We start from the raw sequence: 10,539 nt of genomic DNA, 5'->3' as shown, positions 1-10,539 counted from the left end.
AGGAAGCCCATATTTGGGGGCACTGAATTAGGCCCCTATTTAGGAGGAGGAGGCACACCCCCATGATCACTAGGGGGAGGGGCAACTGTAATGATTTATCAGTAGGTATCTGAAAGGTCTGAAAATTTATGTACAAAGTATGGCCGATTATTCATTGATGGGAGCTTAAGTCACAAATCAAAATAAAATGTTTCAGGCCGTGAATATAGATAAATAACTTGAGGCTCCACCCAAAATGGATAGAACCTTCTTTTGAATCTACTATATTTTTCCTATGATACACCCAAGCAAAAAACCATAAGAACAGATAAAAATATCACTTAGGAAATTTTTTTTTGTTTTTGTTTTTGAGTCACACCCGTCAGCTCTATACTCAGAAATCGCCCCTGGCAGGCACAGGGGACCATATGGGATGCCAGGATTCAAACCACTGTACTTCTGCATGAAAGGCAAACACCTTACCTCCATGCTATCTCTCTGGCTCCGTCTTAGGAAATTATTAACAGTACATCCAACCCACTAACCTAAAGTTAAGAAAGCAAAAACTTTAAAGTAACACATCAGTTCCTAAAAGTAAAATTAAAATGGGGAGGGGCCGGGCGGTGGCGCTAGAGGTAAGGTGCCTGCCTTGCCTGCGCTAGCCTAGGACAGACCGCGGTTCGATCCCCCGGCGTCCCATATGGTTCCCCAAGCCAGGAGCAACTTCTGAGCGCATAGCCAGGAGTAACCCCTGAGCGTCACCGGGTGTGGCCCAAAAACCAAAAAAAAAAAAAAAATGGGGAAGAACATTAATTACAATATTCAAAAGAAGGCTAGTATCCAATATAAATTCAAAGGATTACAGTCCTAAGAAAAATACTAAAGGGGCCCGGAGAGATAGCACAGCGGCGTTTGCCTTGCAAGCAGCCGATCCAGGACCCAAGGTGGTTGGTTCGAATCCCGGTGTCCCACATGGTCCCCCGTGCCTGCCAGGAGCTATTTCTGAGCAAACAGCCAGGAGTAACCCCTGAGCACCGCCGGGTGTGGCCCAAAAACCAAAAAAAAAAAAAAAAAAGAAAAAAAAAGAAAAAAAGAAAAATACAAAAGGTGAATTTTCTACAGAGTCCAATACCAATCTGTAACAATGAGGGGTCTGGAACTCTGAAAAGTCCTACCAAAGACAATTGAAGAGTCTGGAAAAGCAGGTCACAGCTTGGTACAGGATAAGAAACCCCAAAAGCCAAGGATTTCTTCCTATGGCCGAAATCAGGAGGCTTGTAGTTGCGGGTGAAGGAGGTGATTTGCATAGATGAAGGAATTCCTAAAAAATGAATATTAAGGACTAGGGGAGAGAGGGAAGCATAAGGAAGAAAGAATAAATCGGGGAAGAGAAAGTTAATTTAAAAGAACTACAGGGGGGGGCCGGGCGGTGGCGCTGGAGGTAAGGTGCCTGCCTTGCCTGCGCTAACCTAGGACGGACCGCGGTTCGATCCCCCGGCGTCCCATATGGTCCCCCAAGAAGCCAGGAGCAACTTCTGAGCGCATAGCCAGGAGTAACCCCTGAGCCTCACAGGGTGTGGCCCAAAAACCAAAAAAAAAAAAAAAGAACTACAGGGGCCGGGAAGGTGGCGCTAGAGGTAAGGTGTCTGCCTTGCAAGTGCTAGCGTAGGACGGACCGCAGTTCAATCCCAGTGTCCCATATGGTCCCCCCAAGCCAGGAGCGACTTCTGAGCGCATAGCCAGGAGTAACCCCTGAGTATCAAACGGGTGTGGCCCAAAAACCAGAAAAAAAAAAAAAAAAAGAACTACATACAAAATATACAAAATGAACAGGGGCCGGAGAGATAGCATGGAGGTAAGGCATTTACCTTTCATGCAGAAGGTCATCGGTTCGAATCCCGGCGTCCCATATGGTCCCCCGTGCATGCCAGGAGCAATTTCTGAGCACGGAGCCAGGAAAAAACCCCTGAGCATTGCCGGGTGTGAACCAAAAACTACAAAAAAAAAAAAAAAAAAAAAAAAAAAGAATTAACAAAATGAACAGACACGTAACAAGACAAATACAGAAATCACCAAAATCATGGCCACCAAACTCACTCATACTTACAAAAAAATTTTTTTAACCAAAAAGCTGATGAAATGGATCCAAAATAGAGCAAAAAAAAAAAAAAAATTTCAGCTGAATCGACACAAAGCACTTCAAGATATAATAGTCACCAGACTGGTTAGATGAATAACTTCAAATTTATAAAATATTTTTTTCCAGGGGTCGGAGAGATAGCATGGAGGTAAGGCGTTTGCCTTTCATGCAGAAGGTCATCAGTTCGAATCCCAGAGTCCCATATGGTCCCCCGTGCCTACCAGGAGCAATTTCTGAGTATGGAGCCTGGAGTAACCCCTGAGCACTGCCGGGTGTGACCCAAAAACCACAACAACAAAAAAAAATTTTTTTCCAAAAGCAGAGTAGAGCAGATCTAAAAGAGAATTTCTTGCACAATACAAACATAGAAAACAACACTATAAGTATTGAATGGTAACTCTATAATAATCAAACATAGATAAGGAGCATTGTGAAGGGAGTCCACCTAATAAGTATCGTCATGCCAAAATTAATGTATTCACTTTTGTTTTGAAATCTAAATTGAGGAAAATAAAGCAGTGATGTTAGAATAAAAGAATGAAAGTCGGAGGCCTGAGGGATTGCATGGAGGTAGACGTTTGCCTTGCATGCAGGAGGTCAGTGATTCGTGAGGGGTGTAAAGTGGGATGGAGAGATTCAGGAAAGGATTGAGGGAGAGCCTGAGAAAGTGGCTGGATGGAGAGATGGGAGATGGTTGGGTGCAGAGAGGCTGTTTAGCTTAGAAGCCACACATGATGGCTAGGGCCCTTAATAAAGCTGTTTGTCTTCTGACTGCTACTGATTGTTTGTGGATCATTTCCTCTCTGTTATCCTAAACCCTAAGACATCCCCCTGCTGGAAGGAATGCAGGCGTTTGGCCTGGCCCTGTCCAAAAAGGATCCACCATCATCCACTGCCATCCAGAACTCTTTTTTTTTTTTTTTTTTTTTTTTGGTTTTTTGGGCCACACCCGGTAACGCTCAGGGGTTACTCCTGGCTATGCGCTCAGAAGTTGCTCCTGGCTCGGGGGACCATATGGGACACCGGGGGATCGAACCGCGGTCTGTCCAAGGCTAGCGCAGGCAAGGCAGGCACCTTACCTTTAGCGCCACCACCCTGCCCCCAGAACTCTTTTTAATTTAATTAATACAATAGAGCGTTTGCTTTGCCTGCAGTCGATCCTGGATGGACGGTGGTTCAAACCCTAGCATCCCATATGGTCCCCTGAGCATGCCTGCCAGGGGCAATTTCTGAGCTCAGAGCCTGGAGTAACCCCTGAGCATCACCAGGTATGACAACTCCCCCCACCCCCCCAAAAAAAAATAAATAAACAGTAAAGGTGGAAGAGAAACCTGGGGGGAGAGTGTCTCAGCAACTACTAAACGAATGTCCTGTAAATTAAAGGCCCTGGGTTCTGGTCCCGGAGAGATAGCACAGCAGTGTTTGCCTTGCAAGCAGCTGATTCAGGACCTAAGGTTGTTGGTTCGAATCCCGGCGTCCTATATGGTCCCCCGTGCCTGCCAGGAGCTACTTCTGAGCAGACAGCCAGGAGTAACCCCTGAGCACCGCCGGGTGTGGCCCAAAAACCAAAAAAAAAAAAAAAAAAAAGGCCCTGGGTTCTATTCCTGAAACCGCCCATATGTGCTAGGGGCTGGTGGGAAGCTGAAAGCACTGAGCTCAAGTGGACGAGCGCAGCAGATCTGCCACCCACAACAATGCAATATCAAGGTGGGATGGGGTTGAGGTTGAACAATTTTTTTGGTGGGGGGTTCACACCCGGCAGCGATCAGGGGTTCCTCCTGGCTCTGCACTGAGAAATCACGCCTGGCAGGCTCGGGGGTGGGGGTGGGGACCATATGGGATGCTGGAATTCGAACCACCATCCGTACAGGATCAGCTGCTACTTGCAAGGCAAACGCCCCCACCGGCCCTGGGTTGAATAAGCTTGAACTACATTTCCCATGGAGCTTTGCGTCTGGTTTTTGCAATCTGGCCGGATCATTGTAGGGAATCCAGACCCCAGAGCCTTCTGGGAAATGTAGTTCCAAGTGGAGCAATCTCCGCACCGGGTTCCAGGTCCAAGAGCTACGTGTACAGGGTATCCTGTATTCGGCCAGAAGCCCGAATGAATAGATCCTGACTTCCGGGGAAGGTAGAAAGCCGAAGGTTAAAGATCTGAATGCTCCTGGCTCTGGATGTCGGCGTAGAAGACGAGGGAACAGCATCCCAGAGGTGCTGGAAAAGCGGCCGTCGGAAAAGAAGTCTGGCCTCTGTGACATCAGGGTAGTGGGCGGAGCTTATTGGTTTTGAGCCAATCAGGCTTCAGAGCCGGGCTTGTGGGCGGGGCTAAGAAAACCCTGGGGCTTCACCCTACTGTCCCCATGTGGGAAACTGGGCGGCGGAGGTGGCGGGTGATCAAGGTGACAGTCAGAAAGTTCCCGAAAGCTCGCCCCCGACCCCGCTGTCGCTGCAACGAAGAGCCTTCCTGGGAGCCGTGGGGGAGCGGAAGAACGACCCTCCGGGTTTGGGGTCCTTCCCGCAGCTGCCGGGACGCGCCTGGGGCCTCGGCTCTCGGGCGCCCCCTAGCGTTGGGGTAGATATCGACCTGTCATTGCAGCCCGGGGCCTGTTGTGCATCGTGGGGGGACCGCGCTCTCCCGGGTCTGGGGGGAGGCTTTCCTTCTGTCCGTCTAGCGCTCGCTTCCTCGCGGATCCGGGGACAGGACGGACGCCCCTCGAGCCTCATGGGCCCGCGGCTCCCGGCTCTTCTGATCGTGGTCCTGGCCGGCCGCCTGCTTCCAGCCCGGGGCTGCGTCATGTGCGATCCCAACGTGCGAAAGATGGTGGACCACTTAGAGACGACTTACCTGCCCGGTCACCTAGAAACCCAGTATCATGAAGACTTTTTGACCAGGGTCAAGCAGGCCTTGGAGGATTTCAAGGACCTGCCGATTGACGAGGATGCCTATATGGGGGTCATTGGTGAGGGCAGCGCCGACTCCTGGGTCCCGGGAACATCGGGAGGACTTCCGGATGCAGGGAAGAACACAACTAGAAAGAAGCCTTCTGGGTCCTGTCGTAGAGAAAGGCTGGGGGTGCAAGATTTGGGAGGTTCCCCAGGACTGGCAAGTGTGGTCCACTATTCCTTCGCCTGGCGAGTTACTGCAATAAAACTACAACTCCCAGAAGGCAACGGGCGGAGAAATCCCTTTACCAGGCTTAGGCTTGCCCAGTAGGCCTGCTGGGTATTGTAGTTTCGGAGACTAGTCGCGTGGTCAAAGCAGCTACACCAGTGGGGTTCTGTCTCCCTCCACAGACCAGCCTACCCTGGAAAAGGTATCCTGGAGTTTGATCAAGGATATCAAACGCATGACGGAAAGTGATGTAAAAGGTACAAATACGCAGAGGAGTAAAAAATTAATCCCCCAGGAAATGATCGATGGCCAGTGTCGCCTGTGCGGAACCCATAGGGGCTCTGGCGACAGAACCCCTGGGTTCAGAGCCCAGTTCTGTTAGTGGCCCTGTGAGCGATTTTGCAGCTTTTTCAACTCTACGTGGTGTGGCCAACAGCAGTCCATCCCTGTAGCAGCATTTCTTTTCTTTCTTTTCTTTCTTTCTTTCTTTCTTTCTTTCTTTCTTTCTTTCTTTCTTTCTTTCTTTCTTTCTTTCTTTCTTTCTTTCTTTCTTTCTTTCTTTCTTTCTTTCTTTCTTTCTTTCTTTCTTTCTTTCTCTTTCTTTCTTTCTTCTTTCTTTTTCTTCCTTCCTTCCTTCCTCCTTCCTTCCTCCCTTCCTTTCTTCCTTCCTTTCTTCCTTCCTTCCTTCCTTCCTTCCTCTTTCTTTCTTTCTTTCTTCTTCTTTCTTTCTTTCTTTCTTTCTTTCTTCTTTCTTTCTTTCTTTCTTTTCTTTCTTTCTTTCTCTCTTCCTTCCTTCCTTCTCCTTCTTCCTTCCTTCCTTCTCCTTCTTCCTTCCTTCCTTCCTTCCTTCCTTCCTTCCTTCCTTCCTTTCTTTCTTTCTTTCTTTCTTTCTTTCTTTCTTTCTTTCTTTCTTTCTTTCTTTCTTTCTTTCTTTCTTTCTTTCTTTCTTTCTTTCTCTCTCCCTCCCTCCCTCCCTCCCTCCCTCCCATCCATCCTTCCTTCCTTCCTTCCTTCCTTCCTTCCTTCCTTCCTTCCTTCCTTCCTTCCTTCCTTCCTTCCTTCCTTCCTTCCTTTTTTTCTCTGTCACTCCAGACTCTGTGCTTAAGGGGTCATTCCTGGCCATGCTTGGGGACTCTGTGAGATGCTGGTGATTGAACAGGATTGACTATGTGCAAGGCAAATGCCCTACCTGCTTTGCTATTACATTGATCCCCAGAACCTTTTTTTTTTCTTTTTGGGGGGTTGGGGCCACACCCGGTGGTGTTTGGGGCTTACTCCTGGCTCTGCCCTCAGAAATTGCTCCTAGCAGGCTCAGGGGACCCTATGGGATGCCGGGAATCAAACCTGGGGTTGGGGCTGGAGAGATAGCATGGTAGTAGAGCGTTTGCCTTGCATGCAGAAGGACGGTGGTTCGAATTCTGGCATCCCATAGGATCCCCTGAACCTGCCAGGGGCAATTTCTAAGCATAGAGCCAGGAGGAACCCCTGAATGCTGCCGGGTGTGACCCAAAAATCAAAACAAACAAACCTGAGGTTGTCCCGGGTCAGCAGTGTGTAAGGCAAATACCCTACTGCTATGCTATCTCTCTGGCCCCTCCAGAGCCTTTTCTTGTGATCATTCCGTCTTACTTCTGTACCTCACAGAAATACAAAAAGGAAATGCCAGGCTCCGCAGAACCAGTCAGACTTTCCATATTCTCATATCTGGGTGGGCTGGAGGGACCCATCTGCTCCCCCTTTTCCCTGCAGCAACCTGCTTCTTCCCAGGTGAACTCTTCGTGAAAGAGTTTTTATGGATGCTGAAGATGGAGAAGGACATCTTTGCTCGAGTTGTGGGTCGGTTTCAAAGACAAGGTAAAAGAAGATGGGAGTCCCAGACCCCACGGCCCTCTTTATAGCTACCCAGTCACTGTCCCCAGTTCTTTGCTTCTGAGGCTGGTCTGGTCCCTGCATCTCTTCCACTCTTCCTTCCAATCTGCAGACACCCGATCCTTGCCTCCTCAGCCCCCCAGAACCCCTTCTATTGCCCACCCCTTTCTCTTTTCCTTTGTCTTAGCGATTGATTCTCAGATTCCTATTTCTTTCTCCCGAGGCAGCTTTCTGTCCCAACAAATGTGGTGAGTCTGGATTGCAGAAGCTGGTCTTCGGTCCCTCATCCCTACCCCTACAGACGGCCCCATCTTTTTCTTCTTTCCCGTTGGGGTCTCAATATCTCTTCATGCTCCGCCGATGAGAGGCTCCAAATTTCATTTCGTACCTCTGATTTGCTGGGGAGTCTATTTTGTTTTTGTTTTTGTTTTTTTTTTTGGCCACACCCATTAGATGCTCAGGGGTTACTCCTAGCTAAGCACTCAGAAATTACCCCTGGCTTGGGGGGACCATATGGGATGCCGGGGAATCGAACCGCAGTCCTTCCTTTGTTAGCACTTGCAAGGCAGACACCTTACCTCTAGCGCCACCTCACCGGCCCCTGGGGAGTCTATTTTGGCCATGCCGAGCTGAGCTCTGGTCCCCCCACACCCTGACCTGCCCCATCTCTTGCTCCCTCTCTGTTTTTTTTTATTTTCGTTTTGGGGCCACACCGGCGGTACTCAGGGGTTACTCCTGCCTTTCCATTTAGGAATCACACTTGGTGGGGGCTCTGAGGAACATATGTGGTGCTGGGGGTTGAAGCTGGGTGGGCTGTGTGCAAGGCAAGGGCTCTCCTCATTGTGCTATGCTTCGGTTTTCCCCCCATGGCATGGCAATTGCCCCTCTCTTGAGGGACAAATACAGGCTTGACCTTGCCCCCTCAGGAACCATGTTGCAGACCTTGATTTGGTGCAGAACCTGCAAGAAGCAGGTTCACGCCTGTCACAAGTCCATGGATTGCGGGGGTGAGAGAGTGGGCCCAGCCCCAGGAGACAGGGCCGGAGGAGAGGCAGCACCTAGGGAGGGCAGAGCCAGCGGATAGGAGAAGGGGGCCCAGGAGTGGAGGTGACAGCACATGGAAGGGGAGGCGACAATCCTCCCTGGCCCGGGAAGGAGCATCTCAGTTCCTTGCTCCCCAGAACGACACATCAGCGTCCATCTCTTGGAAGATTTGGTCCTGAACTGCGAGCTGAACTGGCATCAAGCCTCTGAGGGTCTGACCACATACAGCTTCTACAGGGTGGGGCCCTCCAGCTCTCCTGCACCTCCCCCCTCCATCACCCACCGGCTACCCACCCACCTTCCTGGAACTCACTCCACCCCTGACCACCCTGGACTCCCAGTCTCCCATTCCGGAGGTCCCTCGATTTTCTCATCCCGGTACTCCCCCACCCCCTGAATCCCCCAGGCCGCTGTGACCCCTTGAGCTTGGGTCTAGGTTTGGGAGAACAACACTAAGACGTTGCTGTCCGAGGGGAAGGAGCCCACCCTTTCCAAGCCCATGGTGGGGCCAGAAGATGAAGGGAAATACAGCTGCGTGCTAGGATCCGTGCAAAACACCCCAGCCACGATCCTGCACTATAGAGTCAAAGGTCAGCGCAGAGAAATCTGGGTTTTCGAGAGAACTGCCAGTGGGCGTGGCTTTGGGGACAGGGCGTGGCCATTGATTAATGGGCGGGGTCACCTGTTGGGGCCTTTGGCCTAGGCTAGGGTTTGGCCAACCTGTTGGGGCTGGCTGTATGGGCGTGGCTTTGGACAGGGGTGTGGCCAGTGGGTGTGTTATGTGGGCGTGGCGTTAGGCCCAGGGGTGTGGCTACCTGTTGGGGTTGGCGTTGTGGGCGTGGCCTTTTGAAAGAGGTGTGGCCACCGTTTAGGGTGGGCCGTGTGGGCGTGGCGTTCGACCCAGGGGTGTGACTGCCTTGTTGGGGCTGGTGTTGTGGGCGTGGCCTTTGGGTGGGGTGTGGCCATCCTTTGTGGGTGTGGCAGTGGGCGTGGTATCTGGCCCAGGTTGTCACCCATGGGAGGAGTCGTGTGGGCGTGGCCTTTGGTCTAGGGGTGTGGTCATCTGCTAGGGGCGGGGCCTCCTGCTCTGTCAGACTGGAGGGAAGATCAGCTTTTCACCCCAGGAGGCTTGATTCTCCCCTGGAGGGTTCCAGAGCCAGTTGGGGGTGCGGAAGAGACCCTCCTCAGCAGCCCTCCCAGCATGGCTTTGTGCCCCCCATCAGTGTTGCCCAAAAGCCGCGAAGATGAGATTGTGCCAGCTGATGCGGATAAACGCATTACCAGCCGCCCGCTCCCTGGCTCCAACTCTCACATCATGGACCACACGCCGACCGAGTCCCTGACTCCGGAACCGAAGAAGTTGCAAAAATCCCTCATCACCATTCTGATCTGGACCTCCCTGGTGCTGATACTGGCCCTTGCGTTCATGTAAGCCGCCCGCTAAGAAGGCAGGGCTGGGAGAGGAGGATCTGGCCTGCCACTACACTGGAGGGGGTCTGGGAGCTACGGGCACCCCAATGCTGGGTTCCTTTTTGTTGTTTTGTTTTGGTTTTTGGGTCACACCGGCGGCGCTCAGGGGTTACTCCTAGCTCTGCGCTCAGAAATCGCTCCTGGCAGGCATGGGGGACCATATGGGATGCCTGGGTTCGAAGCACTGTCTGTCCTGAATCGGCTGTGTGCAAGGCAAACGCCCTACCACTGTGCTATCTGTCCAGCCCCTCAATGCTGGGTTTCTTTGGGGGAGATGGAGCTTAGGAAAAATCGGGGGTGGTGCTAACTTAGGCTAGTTTGCATGATTGCTAGATCCAATTGAGGGAGGGTGGGTGGGACGGGCTTGACTACCCACTGGCCAGGCTTGCAATCTTCCCCCCCCCCTTTTTTCATCCCCTCCCCATCCCCAGATTATTTTGCTTTCGTTTCACGGAGGTGGCTGAGTGGCTCCACTTCGCATTTGGGGCTGCCCCAAAGCAGAAGGTTCCAGAAGAAAAGGACCAGGACAACCTGGACGAAACAGTCGAGGACAGTGCCCAGGACAAGGCAGAGGTCAAGGACAAGACAGAGGTCAAGAACAAGGCAAAGGTCAAGGACAAGGCAGCGGTCAAGAACAAGTCAAAGATCATGGGCAAGGCAGAAGTTAAGGACAAAGCAGAGGTCCAAGACATGCCAGAGGTCAAAGACAACGTGGATGATGTGGGCAAGGACAAGGACCAGGGCACGGATGACATCTCTACAACAATTCAGGAGTAAAAGAGGAAATAAAAAAAAAAATCCCAGAATAAAGAGATCTGATTGTGGTCCTCCTCCCTGATTCTCATTTGGGTCCTTCGAGGCTTCTGGGGTTGGGGTCCGGCCTGCAGCGGCACCCCCAAGTCCCGGGCCCTGGAAAGAAGGGCAC

The 10,539-nt window shown here is 51.4% G+C and overlaps 1 protein-coding gene across 1 annotated transcript; it reads left to right on the top strand.

The window, feature by feature from the left end:
• The first annotated feature begins 4,841 nt into the window (after positions 1-4,841).
• On the top strand, positions 4,842-10,391 carry IZUMO1 (izumo sperm-oocyte fusion 1). Its single transcript, XM_049787557.1, has 9 exons — positions 4,842-5,079; positions 5,414-5,488; positions 6,999-7,085; positions 7,328-7,348; positions 8,027-8,107; positions 8,282-8,382; positions 8,581-8,734; positions 9,368-9,572; positions 10,046-10,391. Exons 1-9 carry the CDS (start codon positions 4,842-4,844, stop codon positions 10,389-10,391), a joined length of 1,308 nt encoding a protein of 435 aa, XP_049643514.1.
• The last annotated feature ends 148 nt before the right edge of the window (positions 10,392-10,539 follow it).

This window comes from Suncus etruscus, chromosome 14 (assembly GCF_024139225.1).
Source record: "Suncus etruscus isolate mSunEtr1 chromosome 14, mSunEtr1.pri.cur, whole genome shotgun sequence".
NCBI classification, from domain to species: domain Eukaryota; kingdom Metazoa; phylum Chordata; class Mammalia; order Eulipotyphla; family Soricidae; genus Suncus; species Suncus etruscus.
The sequence above is the reverse complement of the archived record's forward strand: the minus strand, read 5'-3'. Positions and strand labels throughout refer to the sequence as shown.